Source organism: Entelurus aequoreus, linkage group LG08 (genome assembly GCF_033978785.1).
Source record: "Entelurus aequoreus isolate RoL-2023_Sb linkage group LG08, RoL_Eaeq_v1.1, whole genome shotgun sequence".
NCBI lineage: Eukaryota > Metazoa > Chordata > Actinopteri > Syngnathiformes > Syngnathidae > Entelurus > Entelurus aequoreus.
The window spans coordinates 64,800,187-64,827,137 of NC_084738.1; the positions used below are offsets into that span (position 1 = coordinate 64,800,187).

Below are 26,951 nucleotides of genomic sequence, written 5' to 3' on the forward strand. Positions count from 1 at the left end.
AAAAATATCAAAAATGTTCCCTGCGTGTTTTAATTTCTCAGTGTAAAAAGTTTGGACACTATGTGTTACAAAACGTTATGCAGAAACTATTTGGTTGCAATAACAATGCGACCATGGAGGAAAACCATGAAAACGCCACTCTACTCTACTCCACTGTATTCCATCTTCTTGCCATTCTTCCACATGTTATATGGGGTGAGTCAAATATTCTGATTAAACATCTGAGTTGGTAAAACAGATTTTACTGCAGTAATAATAATAATATTAATAATAATGATGAATACCAAGGCCGTTTTCAGTGCAGACAGAAGTGTTGTCCCATTACATCTTTGTCTGCGTCCAGCAGCCGTGTCGCACCTTCAAACTCCAGCGGGACCTTCTTGGAGGACACCTTCAGGTCTTTCTCCATCAGCTGGGAGGACACAAGGACATGTTAGCGACAGCAGGATCATGACCAGGAACATATCAATGGGTTCTGCCTCGTTAACACACCATGATGGGACTGTAAACACTGCCCGTGTGCGCTCGGGCCGCCAGAGAATAAGAAGACGCAGCAATGTTTATACACAACTGCACTAGGTTCTGCCTCATTAACACATGATGACGGGACTGTAAACACTGATCGTGGGCGATTGGTCTGCCAGAGAATAAGAAGACTAGGGTTGGGTATCGAGTATCGATTGGAACCGGGACTAACTTTCCAATTCTCCCGGAATCGTTCAAAAGTTTAAATTTCGATTCCTAGTTTTGATACCAAGTCCGCTGACCGGAAAAAAAGAATAAGTCCGCCGACTGGAAGAAGAAGCCGCTGAACACCAACGAAGAAGCGCCCACCGCCGGAAGTGTTAGCATAGCCAAGCCTATGTAGCCGAGCGAGTCAGTCAAGCATGGATAGCGGGCGTCGGCGGTCGAAAGTGTGGCTTTATTCTACTAAAAAAAATGAAATATCGGCGAAATATAACACGTGCGACAGGACTGTTTCGTGCTTAGGAGGGTGCACGTCGAACATGATGAAGCACCTCCGAGTTCATGAAGTACAAATATATGCATATCCCGCCTTGGACGCGCTGCGCCGACCGTCCTCCTCCTGCTGTCAGGGGCCGTATTTATCAAGCTTCTTAGAATTACTCCTAAGAAGTCTGCTAAGAGTTGACTTAAGAGTAAATAAATTCTTCGCTGAAAGCTGCACTTGAAAGTTAGTTATCAAGCGTCTTACTCACACTTTCAGCGAAGTGTAGGACTGAATCTTAAGTGTCACACTCAGAGCTGAATTACGACATTACTATGTGCCGTAAACGGAATTTTAGGTGACGTCATTTCTGTGTCCATAGAAATGACCAATCACGGAAGGGAATCCCTTGTCTAAGAATAAAGAAATATCTTAGAAATATTTAAGTGGACAATGTGAGTGTATATTTTGACAAACTACAAAATAATACAAAACAAACTAGTCCCCGCCCGCACTCACGCTACCGCTCCCTCTCTTCTCTCGCCCACACACTCACTGACGTCACTCACCTCACACATACGCTACTCTCATAACATTTTTTTTCCAATTCATTAATTAGACAACTAATTTGAAACTGGTGTGGGTTGTTCTATATATAATATACCACTGCAGCCACATGCAGTAATCAACAAGCAATCGAAAATTATTAAATCTGTGACAAAAATAATACCTGCTCTGTCTAAACCAGTGGTTCTCAAATGGGGGTACGCGTACCCCTGGGGGTACGGGTACGTGAGAGTTTTTTTAATATTCTAAAAATAGCAACAATTCAAAAATCCTTTATAAATATAAATAAAAACCTATCTTTTTTTCCAAATAGTTCAAGAAAGACCACTACAAATGAGCAATATTTTGCACGTTATACAATTAATAAATCAGAAACTGATGACATAGTGCTGTATTTTACTTCTTTATCTCTTTTTTTCAACCAAAAATGCTTTGCTCTGATTAGGGGGTACTTGAATTTAAAAAAAAATTGACAGGGCGTACATCACTGAAAAAAGGTTGAGAACCACTGGTCTAAACGATACCGTTTGATCAGCTGCTCGTCATCAAACAAAGCCAGGACATCCTTCCCTCCCTGAACGTTCGCGCACGTCTCTCTCGCCTCAGTGCCATCCCCTGCTGGCAACTCCTAACCACTTAAGACACCTCTGAAGGTCTCTTAAATATTGTGGAGAGTAGGAGTGATTCTTAGACTTAATAAAGTTGATAAATAGCTTTTATTCTTAAGTTTGAGAGTAGGACTAAATTTCACAAATTCTCAGGACTTAAGTGTAAAATGGTAAGACGCTTGATAAATACGGCCCCAGATCTCGCTTTCTCCTATTTATGCGTTCAAGCTTCTTCCACACCCAGCGAACGTGTATTTTCCACAGCAGGAGACACTATCTGTCCAGAACGCTCACGCATCCTGCCTTAGAAGGCGGATATGGTCATTTTCCTAAACAAGAACTCTCTCTGATTTTATACTGTACCTGCTGCTAATCTGGACTGGGTTTTGCGAGTTGTTTCTTATTGTTTATTTGCTTTTCTGCACTAGGTTAGCCCATCAGTGGGAGCACGGTAACATTTTTAAGTACCGGTACCTGCAGCATCATACACTTGTGTGTGTAAATGTGTTTTCATGAGGTTTCCTGCAGCATCATACACTTATGTGTAAATGTGTTTTCATGAGGTTTCCTGCAGCATCATACACTTATGTGTAAATGTGTTTTCATGAGGTTTCCTGCAGCATCATACACTTATGTGTAAATGTGTTTTCATGAGGTTTCCTGCAGCATCATACACTTATGTGTAAATGTGTTTTCATGAGGTTTCCTGCAGCATCATACACTTATGTGTAAATGTGTTTTCATGAGGTTTCCTGCAGCATCATACACTTATGTGTAAATGTGTTTTCATGAGGTTTCCTGCAGCATCATACACGTATGTGGAAATGTGTTTTCATGAGGTTTCCTGCAGCATCATACACTTATGTGTAAATGTGTTTTCATGAGGTTTCCTGCAGCATCATACACTTATGTGTAAAGGTGTTTTCATGAGGTTTTCAAAAATAAAGCTCTCTTGAGGAAAGTGTACCCCTGGGAAAATGTATTCATAATATTTATATTCAAGTTCATAGATTTGATATTTATATTCTAGTTGAAAACAGCCCTGTGAGGAATTTATAGTAAAGTTCATAAAAAGTTAATAGAATTAAAATTGATGGAGAATGTCAGACTATTTCATTCAGAAAGACTGTATGTAGGTTAGCTAGCTCATTTAAAATATCCTAAACTTTTTTTTGACCCTGCCTCTTAAAAGAATCGGAATCGAGAATCGTCAGGAATCGGAATCGAAACTCGGAATCGGAATCGTTCGAATTCAAACGATACCCAACCCTAAAGAAGACGTAGCAATATTTATACACAACTGTATGAGGTTCTGCCTCATTAACACATGATCATGGGACTGGCTGTAAACACTGCTCGAGTGTGCTTGGTCTGCCAGAGAATAAGAAGACGCAGCAATATTTATACACAACTGTATTAGGCGCTGCTTCATTAACACATGATGATGGGACTGTAAACACCGATCGTGTGCGATTGGTCTGCCAGAGAATAAGAAGACGGAGCAATATTTATACACAACTGTATTAGGTTCTTCCTCATTAACACATGATGATGGGACTGTAAACACCGATCGTGTGCGATTGGTCTGCCAAAGAATAAGAAGACGTAGCAATATTTATACACAACTGTATTAGGCGCTGCTTCATTAACACATGATGATGGGACTGTAAACACTATCGTGTGCGATTGGTCTGCCAGAGAATAAGAAGACGGAGCAATAATCACCAAAATGATTCCTGAGCGCGGCTACTGCTCCCCTCACCTCCCAGGGGGTGAACAAGGGGATGGGTCAAATGCAGAGGGTAATTTCACCACACCTAGTGCGTGAGTGACTATCAGTGGTACTTTTAACTTTAACTTAATATTTATACACAACTGTATGAGATTCTGCCTCATTAACACACGATCACGGGACTGACTGTAAACACTGCTCGTGTGTGCTTGGTCTGCCAGAGAATAAGAAGACGGAGCAATATGTATACACAACTGTATTAGGCGCTGCTTCATTAACACATGATGACGGGACTGTAAACACCGATCGTGTGCGATTGGTCTGCCAGAGAATAAGAAGACGTAGCAATATTTATACACAACTGTATTAGGTTCTTCCTCATTAACACATGATGATGGGACTGTAAACACTGATCGTGTGCGATTGGTCTGCCAGGGAATAAGAAGACGCAGAAATATTTATACACCACTGTATTAGGCGCTGCTTCATTAACACATGATGATGGGACTGTAAACACTATCGTGTGCGATTGGTCTGCCAGAGAATAAGAAGACGGAGCAATAATCACCAAAATGATTCCTGAGCGCGGCTACTGCTGCTGCTCCCCTCACCTCCCAGGGGGTGAACAAGGGGATGGGTCAAATGCAGAGGGTAATTTCACCACACCTAGTGCGTGAGTGACTATCAGTGGTACTTTTAACTTTAACTTAATATTTATACACAACTGTATGAGATTCTGCCTCATTAACGCACGATCACGGGACTGACTGTAAACACTGCTCGTGTGTGCTTGGTCTGCCAGAGAATAAGAAGACGGAGCAATATGTATACACAACTGTATTAGGCGCTGCTTCATTAACACATGATGACGGGACTGTAAACACCGATCGTGTGCGATTGGTCTGCCAGAGAATAAGAAGACGTAGCAATATTTATACACAACTGTATTAGGTTCTTCCTCATTAACACATGATGATGGGACTGTAAACACTGATCGTGTGCGATTGGTCTGCCAGGGAATAAGAAGACGGAGCAATAATCACCAAAATGATTCCTGAGCGCGGCTACTGCTGCTGCTCCCCTCACCTCCCAGGGGGTGAACAAGGGGATGGGTCAAATGCAGAGGGTAATTTCACCACACCTAGTGCGTGAGTGACTATCAGTGGTACTTTTAACTTTAACTTAATATTTATACACAACTGTATGAGATTCTGCCTCATTAACACACGATCACGGGACTGACTGTAAACACTGCTCGTGTGTGCTTGGTCTGCCAGAGAATAAGAAGACGGAGCAATATGTATACACAACTGTATTAGGCGCTGCTTCATTAACACATGATGACGGGACTGTAAACACCGATCGTGTGCGATTGGTCTGCCAGAGAATAAGAAGACGTAGCAATATTTATACACAACTGTATTAGGTTCTTCCTCATTAACACATGATGATGGGACTGTAAACACTGATCGTGTGCGATTGGTCTGCCAGGGAATAAGAAGACGCAGAAATATTTATACACCACTGTATTAGGCGCTGCTTCATTAACACATGATGATGGGACTGTAAACACTGCTCGTGTGTGCTTGGTCTGCCAGAGAATAAGAAGACGGAGCAATATGTATACACAACTGTATTAGGCGCTGCTTCATTAACACATGATGACGGTACTGTAAACACCGATCGTGTGCGATTGGTCTGCCAGAGAATAAGAAGACGTAGCAATATTTATACACAACTGTATTAGGTTCTTCCTCATTAACACATGATGATGGGACTGTAAACACTGATCGTGTGCGATTGGTCTGCCAGGGAATAAGAAGACGCAGAAATATTTATACACCACTGTATTAGGCGCTGCTTCATTAACACATGATGATGGGACTGTAAACACTATCGTGTGCGATTGGTCTGCCAGAGAATAAGAAGACGGAGCAATAATCACCAAAATGATTCCTGAGCGCGGCTACTGCTGCTGCTCCCCTCACCTCCCAGGGGGTGAACAAGGGGATGGGTCGAATGCAGAGGGTAATTTCACCACACCTAGTGCGTGAGTGACTATCAGTGGTACTTTTAACTTTAACTTAATATTTATACACAACTGTATGAGATTCTGCCTCATTAACACACGATCACGGGACTGACTGTAAACACTGCTCGTGTGTGCTTGGTCTGCCAGAGAATAAGAAGACGGAGCAATATGTATACACAACTGTATTAGGCGCTGCTTCATTAACACATGATGACGGGACTGTAAACACCGATCGTGTGCGATTGGTCTGCCAGAGAATAAGAAGACGTAGCAATATTTATACACAACTGTATTAGGTTCTTCCTCATTAACACATGATGATGGGACTGTAAACACTGATCGTGTGCGATTGGTCTGCCAGGGAATAAGAAGACGCAGAAATATTTATACACCACTGTATTAGGCGCTGCTTCATTAACACATGATGATGGGACTGTAAACACTGCTCGTGTGTGCTTGGTCTGCCAGAGAATAAGAAGACGGAGCAATATGTATACACAACTGTATTAGGCGCTGCTTCATTAACACATGATGACGGGACTGTAAACACCGATCGTGTGCGATTGGTCTGCCAGAGAATAAGAAGACGTAGCAATATTTATACACAACTGTATTAGGTTCTTCCTCATTAACACATGATGATGGGACTGTAAACACTGATCGTGTGCGATTGGTCTGCCAGGGAATAAGAAGACGCAGAAATATTTATACACCACTGTATTAGGCGCTGCTTCATTAACACATGATGATGGGACTGTAAACACTATCGTGTGCGATTGGTCTGCCAGAGAATAAGAAGACGGAGCAATAATCACCAAAATGATTCCTGAGCGCGGCTACTGCTGCTGCTCCCCTCACCTCCCAGGGGGTGAACAAGGGGATGGGTCAAATGCAGAGGGTAATTTCACCACACCTAGTGCGTGAGTGACTATCAGTGGTACTTTTAACTTAATATTTATACACAACTGTATGAGATTCTGCCTCATTAACACACGATCACGGGACTGACTGTAAACACTGCTCGTGTGTGCTTGGTCTGCCAGAGAATAAGAAGACGGAGCAATATGTATACACAACTGTATTAGGCGCTGCTTCATTAACACATGATGACGGGACTGTAAACACCGATCGTGTGCGATTGGTCTGCCAGAGAATAAGAAGACGTAGCAATATTTATACACAACTGTATTAGGTTCTTCCTCATTAACACATGATGATGGGACTGTAAACACTGATCGTGTGCGATTGGTCTGCCAGGGAATAAGAAGACGCAGAAATATTTATACACCACTGTATTAGGCGCTGCTTCATTAACACATGATGATGGGACTGTAAACACTATCGTGTGCGATTGGTCTGCCAGAGAATAAGAAGACGGAGCAATATGTATACACAACTGTATTAGGCGCTGCTTCATTAACACATGATGACGGGACTGTAAACACCGATCGTGTGCGATTGGTCTGCCAGAGAATAAGAAGACGTAGCAATATTTATACACAACTGTATTAGGTTCTTCCTCATTAACACATGATGATGGGACTGCAAACACTGATCGTGTGCGATTGGTCTGCCAGGGAATAAGAAGACGCAGAAATATTTATACACCACTGTATTAGGCGCTGCTTCATTAACACATGATGATGGGACTGTAAACACTGCTCGTGTGTGCTTGGTCTGCCTGAGAATAAGAAGACGGAGCAATATGTATACACAACTGTATTAGGCGCTGCTTCATTAACACATGACGATGGGACTGTAAACACTGATCGTGTGCGATTAGTCTGCCAGAGAATAAGAAGACGGAGCAATAATCACCAAAATGATTCCCGAGCGCGGCCACCGCTGCTGCTCACTGCTCCCCTCACAGGGGGTGAACATGGGGATGGGTCAAATGCAGAGGGTAATTTCACCACACCTAGTGTGGTGAAATAACGTACTTTATTGACACAGATTTCCAGGCTCTCCGGAGCCACCCGGGCCTTGAGTTTGACACCCCTGGCCTGATAGAGGCCCAGTACTCTCTGCAGCTGAGCACTTAATGTCCGGGTCATGAGAAAGTCGGGATGCGAGATGATTTAGAAGCGTCACATCACCTGGTACGTGGTGGTCTCCAACAGCCTGTTGATGTCATCCTCTCTTTCCGACAGCGGCGTGTTAAACAACATGGCGGCTTTGGCCACGTCGGGATGGTAGTGTCTCTGCAGCGTCTGCAGACAAGCCATGTTTAGATGTTCCAAAGCAAAGTTGCCGGTGACGAAGGAACGCTGGAGGACCTTGATCTCCCACAGGCTGCTGTCCAGAGCGCCGCACTGAGCAGGTTCTTCCTCCTCCATCACGAAAGGGTCTTCCACAGCTTCTGTTGTGTGAAGAAACGCCATCTTTGTTTGTTCTCTTTCGTTCAAGATCAAACCAAATCAAATCATGAAAACAAAGGAGCAGGGCGAAGTAAAAAGGTGTGATGTCTGCCCCCGTATCGTCGCCTTACCGTCGTCTGCGCCGGGCTTGTGGAGGAGGACGCGGCACGAGGGGTGGCGACGCACCAGGTTGGCGACGAAGGGCAGCAGGATGAGGAGCGCCGTGGGCGGAGCTAGGAGGGCCAGGCGGGCCAGGCGCTTGGCAAAGGCGGCCACCAGGTAGAGCGGCAGGTGACTGAGCGCACACACAAAGCATCAGACACGCTCTCGCACACATTTCCATGGGTTCAAAGGTTACCTGGAAGTCAGGAAGATATCCAGCAGGTGAAAAAAACGTGCTCGGTACTTGACGTGGAAGATGGAAGGTTCCAGAAGGTTATACAGTTTCTTGTAGAAGTCAGGATAATCTCTGGAACAAGGCAAACAGTAAGTCAGCCGGGATAACCACACCAACGCGCTTATGTTGACCCACCTCGACATAACCAACTATCCACCGCGTGCATCTTTCTTTGACTTTAGCCTCAAACTTAAATACCCTATTTTCCCCACGGTAGAGCGCACCGCTACATAAGCCACACCCGCCACAGTTTAGATAATAGGTGTCAAACTCAAGGCCTGCGACATCATTTTATCTGGCCCGCAAACACCTGGAAATGATATGTGTCAATAAACTACTTAATATTTTCTCACTAAATGTAATGGATTTTTTTCATTTCGACAGAAAAAAATATATGTATTGCTTGAAATCGCATACATTTTAAAATGTAATAGTATCCAATATTGCAAGAAATATTAGTCTATTATCATACTTTCCAAACATCCATCCATTTTCTGCCGCTTGTGCCATATTTTTGTCTAAATAAAAATAAATAAAAATACTTAACTTTACAGCAAACTACCAATCAAGTTAATAAAAATGACAATACAATTTATGTTGTTCTTTACAGCATATTACTGTAAATTAAAAAAAATTACTACTGTTTTTTGTGTTAAAGTTGTGTTGACTGAGCTGCTAGTTTTTGATTGTAAAATCTACAGTTGTTGTTTTTAACGGTGTATTGCTGTAAGTGGAAAGGCATACATTTGTTTTTACGGTATAAAAACTGGCAGCTATGTTAAACTGGCAGCTAAGTTGTCAGAGTAAAAAAAATAACTTGTACTGTTTTTCCATTAACAATATAATGTTGTAAAAACCAATATCAATTTAACACAAAAATTCTGGCAACTAAGCTGCCAGCTTTTTCCGTAAAACCCCTCCCCAAAAAAACAGTAGTACAGTTTTTCCATTTACTGTAAAATGTTGTAAAAAAATTTTTTAAAAACCACTGTATTTTACAGTAAAATTTAGTAAAGGTAAAGTTTTTACTGTTAAATCGACAGTCTACTTAAAACAATTTATATAATTAATAATGAAATCCAGAGGCAAATTCATACATTATTCACTATTACAAACGGCCCTCTGATGGCAGCCATAACTGCAATGTGGCCCTTAATGAAAACCAGTTTGACACCCCTGGTTTAGATGAACACAATCTTTTGCCATTTATTAGCTGCACCGGACTATAATTAGCAGATAAATATATAAACATACATTGTTTTAGTTATATTGTAAAACTTACAAAAGTAGGAATGCTATGGACGGCTAAAAGACTGAACGGCACTAAATGGAAGGACACTGCAGCCCCTGCAGTGAGCTAATTTGTCCAAGAAAAAAAATCCATAAATTAGACGCACCGTCTTATAAGCGGCAGGTTTCAAAGTGTAGGAAAAAACTAGCAGCTTATAGTGTGGAATTTACGGTAGTTAACATGTTCTATAATGCGGTTCCATTTGTACAAACACCAATATTCTTCACTTTTAATACACTTATTATAACCGAAATATCATTTTGTCAGCTTGGCTGCCATTCAGGGCGTCTGTGACCCTTGCCTGATAGTTACAGCTTGTGTTTCTTGCTGTTAGAGAGAAATATTCTTCATGTATCAATATTGCAACATTTATTTGGAACATGCATACAGTTACAACGCGATGCGTCACATGTTTTCACTTTCTCTTTACAAGTAGAAAGAAGCGCATCTTTTTTAATCCGCAGGGATCAATACTGGGACCAAAATTGTTTAATCTTTATATAAACGACATTTGTAAAGTTACAAAAGACTTAAAGTTAGTTTTATTTGCAGATGATACAACTGCTTTCTGTTCAGGAGAGAACACACAGAAGATAATACAAATAACAACAGAAGAAATGAACAAATTAAAAAGATGGTTTGACAAAAACAGACTATCTTTGAATCTCAGTAAAACTAAAATAATGCTATTTGGTAATAGTAGGAAAGAGCATCATACGCAAATACAAATAGACGGAGTAGACATCGAAAGGGTAAAAGAAACCAGATTTTTGGGAGTATTAATAGATGATAAAATGAACTGGAAATCTCATATACAAAACATACAACATAAGGTAGCAAAAAACATTTCAATAATGAATAAAACAAAACACGTCCTGGGCCAAAAATCACTTCATATTCTCTACTGCTCACTGGTGTTACCATATCTGAGTTATTGTGCAGAAATATGGGGAAATAACTACAAATGTGCGCTACATTCGTTAACCATGTTACAAAAAAGATCAGTTAGAATAATACATAATGTTGGATATAGAGAACATACAAACCCTTTATTTATTAAGTCAAAAATATTAAAGTTTGGTGATTTGGTAAAATTGCAAACAGCTAAAATGATGTACAAAGCAATCTATAACCTGCTACCAAAGAATGTACAACATTTCTTCTCAACTAAAGAGGAGAAATATAACCTTAGAGGAAAAAATTATTTAAAACATTTATATGCACGTACAACACTTAAAACTTTTAGCATAACAGTATGTGGAATTAAATTATGGAATGGATTAAGTAAAGAAGTTAAAAATTGTACTGACATGATCCAGTTTAAGAGGTTGTTTAAATTAATAGTGCTTACAAAGTACAAAGAAGAAGAATTATGAGAAAAACTTCCAACCTTATTGAAAATATTCTTCATCTCAGTATGTTAATAATGACTGAATTAATTAATTACATATTACAAACTGTTGTTATTTTATTATATAAAAAGGTCAGTAAATGATTTTATATAATTGTAAACGCTTTGAAGTGGTAAAGGGGTAGGATTAAATAAGCTGACCCGTCTCCGCTCGGGATGGTTTCCTGTTGGCCCCGCTGTGGACTGGACTCCCGCTGATGTGTTGGATCCACTGTGGACTGGACTTTCACAATGTTATGTCAGACCCACTCGACATCCGTTGCTTTCGGTCTCCCCTAGAGGGGGGGGGTTACCCACATATGCGGTCCTCTCCAAGGTTTCTCATAGTCATTCACCGACGTCCCACTGGGGTGAGTTTTTCCTTGCCCGTATGTGGGCTCTGTACCGAGGATGTCGTTGTGGCTTGTACAGCCCTTTGAGACACTTGTGATTTAGGGCTATATAAATAAACATTGATTGATTGATTGATTGAAGCTTTGCTTCTTCCTACTCCTTTTCGGGCATGATGTAAATGAAATGATATGAAATTGTGTGATGTATTATGATGTAAATGTGTTCATGTTCGAAATTAACTAAAAGAAAGAAAGAAAGAAATCCGGGCCATTTCAAATTCAAAGCAAATACTAACATGTTCACTTCCTGTTCTCCATGTATACACACTTTACTACACTTGCACTAAATAATGGTTAAATAAGTAGGAAATCACAGAAGTATATGAATATGATTCTCATTTTTCAATAAAGTTATAGGCGATTATGATCATTGTTATTGTACTTTGTAACTATAAACACTTTCTTAAAGTGGATCATATAAGTAGATTGTTTACTAATCTAGTCTATAATTTAATTCCACATACTAATAAAGGTTTTCAGTGTTGTACGTGCATACAAATGTGTTACATTACATTTAAAGTGGATCATATTAGTAGATTGTTTACTAATCTAGTCTATAATTTAATTCCACATACTGATAAAGGTTTTAAGTGTTGTACGTGCATAACAATGTGTTAAATTACATTTAAAGTAGATCATATTAGTAGATTGTTTACTAATCTAGTCTATAATTTAATTCCACATACTGATAAAGGTTTTCAGTGTTGTACGTTCATACAAATGTGTTAAATTACATTTAAAGTGGATCATATTAGTAGATTGTTTACTAATCTAGTCTATAATTTAATTCCACATACTGATAAAGGTTTTAAGTGTTGTACGTGCATAACAATGTGTTAAATTACATTTAAAGTAGATCATATTAGTAGATTGTTTATTAATCTAGTCTATAATTGAATTCCACATACTGATAAAGGTTTTAAGTGTTGTACGTGCATACAAATGTGTTTAATTACATTTAAAGTGGATCATATTAGTAGATTGTTTACTAATCTAGTCTATAATTTAATTCCATATACTGATATACTAAAGGTTTTAAGTGTTGTGTGTACATACAAATGTGTTAAATTACATTTTCCTCTAAGGTTACATTTCTCCTCTTTTGTTGAGAATAATTTTTGTACATCCTTGGCAAGCAGGTTATAGTTTACATCATTTTAGATGTTTGCAAATGCACCAAATCATTGAATTTCAAAATTTTTCATTGAATGAATAGAGTTTGCATGTTCTCTATATCCAACATGATATATTATTATAACTGATCTTTTTTTAACACAGTTAGTGAATGAAGTGTACTTTAGTAATCATTTCCCATATTTCTGCACAACCACTCAGATATGGTAACACCAGCGAGCAGTAGACAGTATGAAGTGATTTTTGGTCCACAACATTTTGATTGATTAATTATTTAAATATTTCTTGCTATTTTATGTTGTATATTTTTTTTAATAGATTCCCAGTTCATTAAATCATCTATTACTACACCCAAACATTTTCACCCTTTCGGTATTTGTGTTTGACTTTCTCTTCTGTTACAGAATATCATTATTTTAGTTTTACTGTCTGTTTTTGTCAAACCATCTTTTTAATTTAATCATTCATTATTTGTATTATCTTCAGTGTGTTCTCTCCTGAACAAAACAAAGTTGTGTCGTCATCAAGTAAAACTAAATTAAAGTCCTTTGTAACTTTACAAATGTTGTTTATATAAAGTTTGAACAGTTTTGGTCCCAGTATCGATCCCTGGGGTACACCACCAGGTAAACTTAGCGTTGTAGACGCGTGTTCTCCTTGCTTCATGTATTGCTTTATGTTGGTGAAGTGACTTAACGCTTCTAATTTATTAATGAAGATATTATGATTATTAATTGTGTATTTGATATCCAACAGAGCTAATTGAAGTGCATGCTTGACTACGATGACGGCCTGAAAGCATTCACAGCCCCAAAATGTAATAACGTCTGTATGTTTCTGACATTTGCCAGCTTTATGTTCTATCTCGAGCAGGATGAAAAAAAACGGAGTGAAGTCTCTTGTCAGTGTGGAGAATGCATATATTTTTAAGAGTTCTTTCTTTATTCATAGTCATGTTTAAAGCAGCTAAAATTTTCCCATGCATACTTTTTGCTTGTATCTTATGTCTGCAAGTAAACTGTGTGCTTTACCTTGAAGGGTTGGAATGTGGGAGTATAACATATTCCCTTTTTACCTTATCAGTATTAGAACAATGAGGCTGTATTCCTTTTTGGGCAGGGTGGGGGCGGTTTTGGTATTCAATAAGTTGTCTCTTTCCGTTTGGCTTTCAGACCACTTCTGGATGCTGGTATTAGCGCATTTGTAAGGACTGGTCTCCTAAAGCTTTAGTAAAACTTGATAATATTCCTATTCTGTCTTGATGGTCCTTCTTACTCTGCATATATGTCATCTGAAAGAATTTGGGATTGACCAGTGACTTTAATTCCCTGAGAGGAAGACTGGTCAGACACAACATCAGTCATGCAATATATTTTCAATGTAAATGTAATCAATTGTTCCTTATCTCAACTCCAACATATTATATTCAACTTTTGGAATTATTTTGTTAACTAAAGTGACAAACCCACAAGAAGGATTCCCTAACCTCCTGGGGGAGGTAACAAAGTTTTCCTACAAGCTCAGAAATATCTTATAATGTAAGGTGCTTTTATTTTGAAGCTGAACAGGAAGTCACTGTGTGCACCTTTTAATGCAGTCTAACTGAACTCGGCGACGTTGATGAAGTTGACAATAGCACAACAACACTTGTTCAGGTGGTCAACATAAGCGGGCTGCACCGCTAAAGTGGTCTTGGTACTTACAGGTTGTGTTGATGGATGAGGACAAACAGTGCGTTCAGAGCCAACAGGCTGATGGCGCCACCTGTGCACCAAAACACACGTGGTTTTGTAGACCGCAGTACAGTACGTGTGCTAGTACACACATACACTACAGTACAGTACGTGTGCTAGTACACACATACACTACAGTACAGTACGTGCGTAATGTAAACGTACCAACATCGTAGGCTGCAGTCAGGAAGTCGATCATCAGCGTGGGTGTTCTCAGGTGTGGCAGGATGGATTCGTGGAGGATGACCAGGATCTTTTTGTACATACTACTTGGTAACTGTTAACACACATACACACATACTGCACTTTTTTTCGATAAAAAATGATGTATATGTAATTAGTGGTTAGAGTGTCCGCCCTGAGATCGGTAGGTTGGAGTTCAAATCCCAGCCGAGTCATACCAAGGACTATAAAAATGGGACCCATTACCTCCCTGCTTGGCACTCAGCATCAAGGGTTGGAGTTGGGGGTTAAATCACCAAAATGATTCCCGGGCGCGGCGCCGCTGCTGCCCACTGCTCCCCAAGGGGATGGGTCAAATGCAGAGGACAAATTTCACCACATCTAGTGTGTGTGTGACAATCATTGGTACTTTAATCTTAATTTAATAACAATTATCGGGTTAATCCGTTCCAGACAGGAGAGGAGAGCCAGGCAGACGCCAATTTTGTACTTTGCAACCAGTTCTTTTTGGAATCCATTAGTGTTTCTCACCTTCTTTATCACACTGATAACTCATCTTTATTTGGTCCAATGCCAGATTATTTAGTGTACTCAATAAACAAGTAAAAGACTGAATCACCAACGAGTGAAATCCTTTGTTTGGACACCTGATTCTACAAAATAATACACGGGTAAATGGACTACAGTAAATTTTAATGTACAATGTTTTGATACATAATGGACTACAGTAGATTTTAATGTACAATGTTTGATACACTGGTAAATGGACTATACTAGATTGTATGTATAATGTTTGATACAAGTAAATGGACTACAGTAGATTTTAATGTACAACATTTGATACACTGGTAAAAGAAACTACAGTAGATTTTAATGTACAACATTTGATACAAAAAATGTACTACAGTAGATTTTAATGTACAATGTTTGATACACTAGTGAATGTACTATAGTAGATTTTAAGTCACAATGTTTGATACAAGTAAATGTACTACAGTAGATTTTAATGTACAATGTTTGATACAAGTACATGGACTACAGTAGATTTTAATGTACAATGTTTGATACAAGTAAATGGACTACAGTAGATTTTAATGTACAATGTTTGATACACTGGTAAAAGAAACTACAGTAGATTTTAATGTACAACATTTGATACAAAAAAATGTACTACAGTAGATTTTAATGTACAATGTTTGATACACTAGTGAATGTACTATAGTAGATTTTAAGTCACAATGTTTGATACAAGTAAATGTACTACAGTAGATTGTAATGTACAATGTTTGATACAAGTACATGGACTACAGTAGATTTTAATGTACAATGTTTGATACAAGTACCGTAATTTCCGGACTATAAGCCGCTACTTTTTCCCCTCGTTCTGGTCCCTGCGGCTTATACAAGGGTGCGGCTTATTTACGGCCTGTTCTTCTCCGACACCGACGAAGAGGATTTCGGTGGTTTTAGTACGCAGGAGGAAGACGATGACACAATGATTAAAGACTGACTTTTCATATACCGGTAGGCTGGTTATTTTGATAACGTACAGGAGAGCACTTTGTATTACTTTGCACCGCTGTATTATTTGTACTCTGCACGAATGCTGTTCGCCATGTCAAAGATGTGAAAGTTTGATTGAATGATTGAAAGATTTATTGTTAATAAATGGGACGCTTTGCGTTCCCAAACAGTCATCTCTGTCCCGACAATCCCCTCCGTGGTAGCAGGAACCCCTATATACTACGGTAATTACACATCAAAACCCTGCGGCTTATAGTCGGGTGCGGCTTATATATGGAGCAATCTGTATTTTCCCCTAAATTTAGCATGTGCGGCTTATAGTCAGGTGCGGCTTATAGTCCGGAAATTACGGTAAATGGACTACAGTAGATTTTAATGTACAATGTTTGATACACTGGTAAATGTACTACAGTAATTTTAATGTACAATGTTTGATACAAGTAAATGGACTACAGTAGATTGTAATGTACAATGTTTGATACACTGGTAAATGAACTACAGTAGATTTTAATGTACAACATTTGATACAAGTAAATGTACTACAGTAGATTTTAATGTACAATGTTTGATACAAGTAAATGGACTACAGTAGATTTTAATGTACAATGTTTGATACAAGTAAATGTACTACAGTAGATTTTAATGTACAATGTTTGATACACTGGTAAATGGACTACAGTAGATTTTAATGTACAATGTTTGATACACTGGTAAATGGACTACAGTAGATTTTAATGTACAATGTTTGATACAAGTAAATGGACTACAGTAGATTTTAATGTACAATGTTTGATACACTGGTAAATGGACTACAGTAGATTTTAATGTACAATGTTTGATACAAGTAAATGGACTACAGTACATTGTAATGTACAATGTTTGGCTGTGCCACAACAAAGACAGTATTACAAAACATTGGCAACTATATTCAGTAGAAACCAAAATCATTAAAAAAGAAAACCAAAGTGCTACTGTACATTATTATACTTTACTTTATATTAATTACTTTACGGTATATTACAACGCTACATTACTGTGTATTATTATGCTGCCATAATGCGTATTGTTATGCTACATTACTGCATATTACTATGTTACCTTACTGTACATGCTACATTAATGTACATGATGCTACCTTATACTTGAGCAGGCCCAGCCACATCCACTCAAAGTTTCTCTTGTGTTCCTGCGAGGGCAAAGAAGACGTGAAGACGGATTATTATCAATATTATTATTATCAATATTATTACTCTGATTATTGCTATTATTAATATAATGCTGCTCTGTGATGTTTACGTACGATCAGTTTGGTTGCTTTCCAGTCTTCGTGTTTGGCTGGAAAAGCACAAGGTGGTCAATATCATCGTGGTTGTGGTATTCATGGTGCGATGATGAAGAACATGAGCCTCACCTTCCTGCGGGAGCATGAAGTTGCAGAGCTCCGCCTCCTTCTTGGGCATGCTGATGTTGCACATGAGGCTGAAGACATTGTTGAGATAGGCGGCCATGTCTTTCTGGGCAGGAACAACAAGGAAGAGTTAGGTGACATATAATAATATACATCATGAGTTATCAGACTTACTCCGTTGCTGTGATCCATGACTCGGACCAAGTTCTGCCTGACGCAGCCCATGACGTAATAACGCACGTCGTCCTTCTCCAGGAACTCCTGGAACCTGGAGATCAGCAGAGACTTGTCTGCGGTCCGGGAGACGAGTCTATCCACCACCGCCTGCCCCGCACGCGGAAACGAGAGGACATGTTTTCCGCTCCAGAGCATAAGCGTCATTTGCAGCGCCGACACAGACCTGCAGGAGTTTCCCCGGGAAACTAAAATGTTGACTCCAGTCCAAGTCCTCCAAGGGATGCTGTCCTTGTCCCTCCGCAAACTTCATGAGGCAGCACAGGGAAACTTCCTGTTTGGAACGCAACACAATCAGAAGAACGTTGACTTTAGCTCAGCATGCTAACTTTCCTGTAGGGTTGTATGGTACACCGGTACTAATTAAGTACTAACAAAGCACCACGCTACTAATGAACTACAAAACTCCCAAAGATATTTGGATGGGCCTGCTATCTATGCCCTGAACCCCTGGTCCAGGGTCGATCAAAGCCGGCACACAGTATCCAAGTATCTAAATCCATGATTTTTTTGGTTGTAACATACTAAATGTTAAACTAAAAGCAAAAGGCACCCTGGAGAAAATCTGCTGCTGTAACAGCCCAGAGAAGAGAGTGCAGGAAGGCTGAACGAATCTGGCGGAATACAAAACTTCATATTCACCATGACATCTATAAAGAGAGCCTCCAGGCCTACAATTTAGTCTTAAAAAGTGCTAGAGAAACATTCTTCTCCAATATCATAAACAGCAACACAAATAAGGCCAAAACCCTATTCACAATCGTTGACAGACTGACTAAACCCCCAACACAAATACCAGCCGAACTCCATTCCACGCAGAAATGCAATGACTTTGCATTCTTTTATACTGATAAAATTGAAGGCATCAGACGCACCATCAATATCTCAAGTAAAAAAGTTGGATCACCACCCCATTTAGGCAAAAGTAACACAGCAATGATGGCAAGCTTTAATGCCATAGACTCTAAAACTCTAGTGGAAACGGTGACAGCTCTAAAGTCATCCACCTGCTGCCTTGATGTTTTACCTACCAACTTCTTTAAGAATGTTTTTGACTGCCTATCAACAGACATCTTGCAAATAGTTAATAATTCTATTAAATCGGGCAATTTCCCGAAGGCTTTCAAAACTGCAGTCATTAAACCTCTTCTAAAAAAGCAGAGCCTAGATGCCTCTGTTATCAACAACTACAGACCAATTTCAAATCTACCATTCATAAGTAAAATAATTGAGAAAGTTGTCCTCCAACAACTAAATCACTTCTTGGCTTCTACTGGCTGCCACAACAACTTCCAGTCAGGATTTCGACCTCTTCATAGCACAGAGACGGCCCTTCTTAAAGTTATAAATGACATCCGTCTAAACACAGACTCTGGCAAAACTTCAGTATTAATGCTTTTGGACCTCAGTGCTGCATTTGACACTGTCGACCACTCAATACTTTTGGACAGGTTGGAAAACTGGGTGGGGATCTCAGGCACAGTTTTAAGCTGGTTCAAGTCATATCTACAAGATAGGAACTATTTTGTTTCCATTGGTGACTTTGTATCAGAACCAACCAACGTAACGTGTGGAGTCCCCCAAGGTTCAATCTTGGGGCCGACTTTATTTAACATCTATATGCTCCCACTAGGACAAATCATGCAAAATAATAACATTGACCATCATTGCTATGCCGATGACACCCAAATCTATGTAGCGCTATCACCAAATGACTATCGCCCCATAGATCTTCTGTGCCAGTGCATTGAGCAAGTCAAACACTGGATGTGCCAAAATTTCCTACAACTAAATGAAGATAAAACTGAGATAATTGTTTTTGGTGCTAAAAAAGAAAGGTTTAAAGTCATCCAACACCTTCAATCACTGTCCCTGAAAACCTCAAATAAAGCCAGAAATCTTGGGGTTATTTTAGATTCTGATTTACATTTCGACAGTCACATCAAATCAGTAACAAAATCGGCCTACTATCACCTCAAAAATGTAAAAAGACTTAGAGGGCTCATGTCAGCTCAAGACTTAGAAAAACTTGTACATGCCTTTATTACCAGTAGGCTAGACTATTGTAATGGTCTCCTTGCAGGTCTTCCCAAAAAAACTGTCAGGCAGCTACAGCTTGTTCAGAACGCTGCTGCTAGAGTTCTAACAAAGACCAAAAAATGTGAGCACATTACACCAATTCTTAAATCCTTACATTGGCTCCCTGTACATCAGAGAATAGATTTCAAAATCCTCCTGCTCACATATAAATCACTACATGGTCTAGGGCCCAAGTATATCACTGATATGCTCCCACTATATACGCCCTCTAGATCACTAAGATCTTCTGAGACCAATCTGTTAGCGGTTCCAAGAGTAAACTCAAATCAAGGGAGATCATCATTCAGTCACTATGCAACACATAGCTGGAATAAACTTCCTGAAGATGTCAGACTCTCCCCAACTCTCACTACTTTTAAAACTAGACTGAAGACTTTTATGTTCACCTTAGCTTTCAGCTAAATCTTTTAATCTTTTAACTTTTAACGTCTGCACTGTTTTTATTTTTATTGTCTGCATTTTAATTTTGCTTTTATTTTTTTTCATTTCACTTTGTTGTCTGTGAAGCACTTTGAGTCTGCCTTGTGTATGAAAAGCGCTATACAAATAAAGTTGCCTTGCCTTGCCTTGCCTAAATTAGCTCATAAGCTAGCATAAAGTGTTAGCATGCTATTATAAGAGACATGAACATCCTTTCAAGATGGCGTAAAATATTAAAATCCACGATTTTTATGTTGACACAAACAAAATTTGTTAAATGAGTTAAAAAGTAGAGATGTCCGATAATGGCTTTTTTGCCGCTATCCGATATTGTCCAACTCTTAATTACTGACTCCGATATCAACCAATACCGATATATACGGTCGTAGAATTAACACATTATTATGCCTCATTTTGTTGTGATGCCCCGCTGGATGCATTAAACAATGTAGCAAGGTTTTCCAAAATAAATCAACTCAAGTTATGGAAAAAAATGCCAACATGGTACTGCCATATTTATTATTGAAGTCACAAAGTGCATAATTTTTTTTAACATGCCTCAAAACAGCAGCTTGGAATTTGGGACATGCTCTCCCTGAGATAATCCTGATACCCACTACAACTATGGGAAATACTACCGTATTTTTCGGAGTATAAGTCGCTCCGGAGTATAAATCGCACCGGCCGAAAATGCATAATAAAGAAGGAAAAAAAACATATATAAGTCGCACTGGAGTATAAGTTGCATTTTTCGGGGAAATGTATTTGATAAAACCCAACACCAAGAATAGACATTTGAAAGGGAATTTAAAATAAATAAAGAATAGTGAACAACAGGCTGAATAAGTGTACGTTATATGAGGCATAAATAACTAACTGAGAACGTGCCTGGTATGTTACAGGCCTACAGAAACCCACTACTACCGACCACGCAGTCTGATAGTTTATATATCAATGATGAAATCTTAAGCTGCTGCCCCCGCGACCCGACCTCGGATAAGCGGAAGAAGATGGATGGGATGGATGGATGGAAATCTTAACATTGCAACACATGCCAATACGGCCGGGTTAACTTATAAATTGCAATTTTTAATTTCCCGCCACACTTCCGGTTGAAAACGTCTAGATATGATGACGTATGATGCGCGTGACGGAATCAGTTGATGCGGAAGTATTGGTACCCCATTGAATCAAATACAAAAAAGCTCTGTTTTCATTTCAAAATTCCACAGTATTCTGGACATCTGTGTTGGTGAATCTTTTGCAATTTGTTTAATGAACAATGGAGACTGCAAAGAAGAAAGTTGTAGGTGGGATCGGTGTATTAGCGGCGGACTACAGCAACACAACCAGGAAGACAGAGATGGATAGCAGACGCGTTAGCCGGCGAACTCACCTTAACTTCCTCCGTCTCGCCGACCGCATCTGTGATCGGGTGAAGTCCTTCGTCGCACCGTTGATCGCTGGAACGCAGGTGAGCATGGGTGTTGATGAGGAGATGAGGGCTGGCGTAGGTGGATAGCTAATGTTTTTAGCATAGCTCTGTGATGTCCGGTTGCTAAGTTAGCTTCAATGGCGTCGTTAGCAACAGCATTGTTAACCTTCGCCAGGCGGGAAAGCATTAACCGTGTATTTACATGTCCCTGGTTTAATAGTATTGTTGATCTTCTGTCTATCCTTCCAGTCAGGGATTTATTTATTTTGTTTCTATATGCAGTTAAGCACGATGCTATCACGTTAGCTCCGTAGCTAAAGTGTTTCGTCGATGTATTGTCGTGGAGATAAAAGTCACTGTGAATGTCCATTTCGCATTCTCGACTCTCATTTTCAAGAGGATATAGTATCCGAGGTGGTTTGAAATACAAATCCGTGATCCACAATAGAAAAAGGAGAAAGTGTGGAATCCAATGAGCCAGCTTGTACCTAAGTTAAGGTCAGAGCGAAAAAAGATATGTCTTGCACTGCATTCTAGTACTTCACTCGAACGTTCCTCATCCACAAATCTTTCATCCTCGCTCAAATTAATGGGGTAATCGTCGCTTTCTCGGTTGAGAGCTGCGTTGAAAACAATAGGAAAATGTGAAGAGCCTTTCAATTGACTACGTCACGCTACTTCCGGTAGGGGCAAGGCTTTTTTTATCAGATACCAAAAGATGCAATCTTTATCGTCGTTGTTCTCTACTAAATCCTTTCAGCAAAAATATGGCACTATCGCGAAATGATCAAGTATGACACATAGAATGGATCTGCTATCCCCGTTTAAATGAAAAAATGTAATTTCAGTAGGCCTTTTACGTAACATATCATGGTAAGAGTCATTCAAATAACTATAACATATAGAACATGCTATACGTTTACCAAACAATCTGTCACTCCTAATCGCTAAATCCCATGAAATCTTAAACGTCTAGTCTCTTATGTGAATGAGCTAAATAATATTGTTTGATATTTTACGGTAATGTGTTACTAATTTAGTATAAGTCGCACCCCCGGCCAATCTATAAAAAAAACTGCGACTTATAGTCCGAAAAATACGGTATGCTTTGACTTTCACAAAGTGCATTATTTTTTTTAAATATGCCTCAAAACAGCTACAAAAACAATGAAGGCACACAGCTTCAGTCCAGAGTATACTAGAGTAATAAAGTCCACAATAACAGAGTCCTCATTTAGTGCAAGACTGCCTGGCATACTGTATAACAGGAAATTATAAACTGGGCTCAATCTGAACAGCCGATATGGGCATCTACATAAACTATATGATTTGCCTGAGAAGCTGGACAGGACAAAAAATAAATAAATTACTTTTTGAAACCGATAAATAATAAATAAATAAATGATACCGATAATTTCCGATATTACATTTTAAAGGCCTACTGAAATTAATGTTTTTAATTTAAACGGGGATAGCAGATCCATTCTATGTGTCATACTTGATCATTTCGCGATATTGCCATATTTTTGCTGAAAGGATTTAGTAGAGAACATCGACGATAAAGTTCGCAACTTTTGGTCGCTGATAAAAAAGCCTTGCCTGTACCAGAAGTAGCGTGACGTCCCAGGTTGGAAGGCTTCTCACATTTCTCCATTGTTGACACCAGCAGCGAGAGCGATTCGGACGGAAAAAGCGACGATTACCCCATTAATTTGAGCGAGGATGAAAGATTTGTGGATGAGGAACGTGAGAGTGAAGGACTAGAGTGCAGTGCAGGACGTATCTTTTTTCGCTCTGACCGTAACTTAGGTAAAAGGGCTCATTGGATTCCACACTTTCTCCTTTTTCTATTGTGGATCACGGATTTGTATTTTAAACCACTATATACTATATCCTCTTGAAAATGAGAGTCGAGAACGCGAAATGGACATTCACAGTGACATTTATCTCCACGACAATACATCGGCGAAGCACTTTAGCTAAGGAGCTAACGTGATAGCATCGGGCTTAACTGCAGATAGAAACAAAAGAAATAAACCCCTGACTGGAAGGCTAGACAAAAAATCAACAATACTATTAAACCATGGACCTGTAACTACACGGTTAATGCTTTCCAGCCTGGCGAAGCTTCACAATGCTGTTGCTAACGACGCCATTGAAGCTAACTTAGCTACGGGACCTCACAGAGCTATGCTAAAAACATTAGCTATCCACCTACGCCAGCCAGCCCTCATCTGCTCATCAACACCCGTGCTCACCTGCGTTCCAGCGATCGACGGAGCAACGAAGGACTTCACCCGATCATCGATGCGGTCGGCGGCTAGCGTCGGATAGCGCGTCTGCTATCCAAGTCAAAGTCCTCCTGGTTGTGTTGCTGCAGCCAGCCGCTAATACACCGATCCCACCTACAGCTTTCTTCTTTGCAGTCTTCATTGTTCATTAAACAAATTGCAAAAGATTCACCAACACAGATGTCCAGAATACTGTGGAATTTTGCAATGAAAACAGAGCTCTTTGTATTGGATACAATGGTGTCCAAATACTTCCGTTTCAACCATTGACGTCACGCGCATACGTCATCATACATAGACGTTTTCAACCAGAAGTTTTGCGGGAAATTTAAAATTGCACTTTATAAGTATTGGCATGTGTTGCAATGTTAAGATTTCATCATTGATATATAAACTATCAGACTGCGTGGTCGGTAGTAGTGGCTTTCAGTAGGCCTTTAAAGCATTTATCGGCCGATAATAGCGGCAGTCCGATATTATCGGACATCTCTAGTTATAAGAGACGTTAGCATACTTCTAAGATGGCGCCAAGAATTGAAATGCACTGTTATCAGGCGTAAACATACATCAGCTAAATCCTTTTATTTTGAAAAGTATTAAAACACATGTCGGTGCCGATAGCTAAAACCACCGGTGTAGGCGCTCCTCACCTGCACGCCATGGAGTTCGTGACTGAGGTGTTCCAGCAGCATTTCCACGCAGCTGTGGTAACGGTGTCTCATGAAGATGCGGTACTTGTCCTCTGCACTGTGTGGACCTGAGGACACGTTTGAGGCTTGGGATCGTGGAGATGATGGAAATGTCTACAAAAGAGTCACTTACCTTTCAGCGCCTCTTCTTCTTCTGGTAATTTGCCTTTGTAAAGCCGTCTGGTCTCCAGCAGTTGACAAAACAAATGACCGCAGGCATCGACGGCTTTGACGACATCTTGCTCTTCTTCGGACTGCCAGACATAAAACAATTAGACGGTGCGATAGAGGAGATCAAATTTGGTGTTTTTGTAAACGACTGTAACATGGAAATGTTTGTCTATTTCTGTGTGAATGTGAGTGTGAATGTTGTCTGTCTGTCTTGGCCCTGGGATGAGGTGGCGACTTGTCCAGGGTGTACCCCGCCTTCCGCCTGAATGCAGCCGAGATAGGCTCCAGCACCCCCCGCCACCCCAAAAGGGAAAAGCGGTAAAAAATGGATGGATGGGGATGTCGATTTATGAAAGTAAGGCCTACATTTTCTAATTGGCTTAATGGTAGGGCTGGGCGATATATCGCGGGTTTGTCTCTGTGCGATATAGAAAATGACTATATTGTGGTATTCGATACTCTCCTTCTCAGAGACTTAAAACAAGCGCACCTTCTTTCATACGTCACGTGTGCAACGTCACACGCTCCCGCAGACCAGACAGGTAGCGACATGGTAACGTTAGCTGTGATGCTAACGGTGCGGGTGGTAATACGAGAGAGAGAGAAGGTGCGAATCTGGTGACAAATGAAGGAAGAATTAATTCCCAAGAAAAACAGCAAGGGAGTCCATCGTCCGGCGGTGGTTTGGCTTCAAGCGGGAAGATGTTGAACAATTATGCGGCAAAAGCGTTGCTACAAAAAGTAGCAGCTCTACTTATTTCTAGCATCATTTGAAAAGTCACCCGCTAGAGAATAAGGAGTGCTTGAAACTCCGCATGTCAACATCTCCGTTCGGTGCCACACCAACAAAATGCCGAAGCAAATATTTCCACATCAACACCGTATGAAAAAATAGTCAACAACAGAAGGAGATAACGTCCGCAGGAACCTACCACATAGCGAAGGACGTACACGATTTGATTTCCTATTATGCAGCTCATTTTTATTTGACACATATTGAAATATCTTGTGTGACATCATGCACAAAAGTGCACCCATGTCTGACAATCTTGCACTTTCTGTTTTGGAAATGACATGAATGTTTGTGCCACTGCTTAATAACTGTTTAATAAATACACTTTTGGTAAATTGACTCAGTTGTGATTTCCCTCTCTGCATGAAAGTTTAAAATGAGCATATATTAATGCTGCATGAACAAGAATGTTTTAATGTAGACACATAGAATCATCATACTGCTGTGATTAAATGCATCAAGTGTTCATTCAAGGCTAAGGCCAAATATCGAGATATATATCGTGAATCATGATATGGCCTAAAAATATTGAGATATTATTAAAAGGCCATATCGCCCAGCCCTACTTAATGGGTTACAATTATCAATATAAATCTTGGAGAATGATTAAGAGTATAAAAGCCCTTAAATTGATATATTTGTTAAAAAACATTTAAAGTGATTTAGGTAGCCCTAGTTGTCATTTTGTATTTATTTTTTCAAATGTTTTAGTATTATTACTCTCTGTATTTGCTTTTGTTTTCTTTCCTTGATGTTGAAAGTGCCTTGTATTTTGTGTGAATTATAAATGTATGTTTGTTGCTCAATTTAAAAAAAGAAAGAAAATAAAAATACAAATATACGGTGCGGCAAGCGCCGACATAAGTGCCATTTAATTACCTGGAGGAACTCGAATATGTCGAAAACGTCGCTGGCGTTTTTTCTGCTCTCGAGTATTCCCTCGACTTTGCTGTTTAGGTCAATTTTCGTCGTTTTCAGACTTGGTTGTGAAGAGTTAGCAAGCTTCACGTTGCGCTTCTTGGCGGGCGCCATGTTTCAACTTCTTTTTCCGGTTTGTCGGACTTCCTGTCTGCAGGCGGAGCGTTACTGCCACCCTCAGG

The 26,951-nt window shown here is 39.7% G+C and overlaps 1 protein-coding gene across 1 annotated transcript; it reads right to left on the minus strand.

Annotated features, from left to right (window-relative positions):
* Positions 1 to 26,951, minus strand: noc4l (nucleolar complex associated 4 homolog). The gene is made up of 15 exons (XM_062057072.1): positions 26,731 to 26,951; positions 25,021 to 25,141; positions 24,849 to 24,955; positions 18,119 to 18,226; positions 17,893 to 18,042; positions 17,722 to 17,824; positions 17,611 to 17,645; positions 17,446 to 17,496; positions 14,769 to 14,880; positions 14,574 to 14,634; positions 8,604 to 8,714; positions 8,377 to 8,540; positions 8,165 to 8,247; positions 7,985 to 8,098; positions 1 to 412 (listed from the first exon to the last, which is right to left on the minus strand). The coding sequence occupies exons 1-15, from the start codon at positions 26,881 to 26,883 to the stop codon at positions 296 to 298; spliced, it is 1,590 nt and encodes a 529-aa protein (XP_061913056.1). The 5' UTR covers positions 26,884 to 26,951; the 3' UTR covers positions 1 to 295.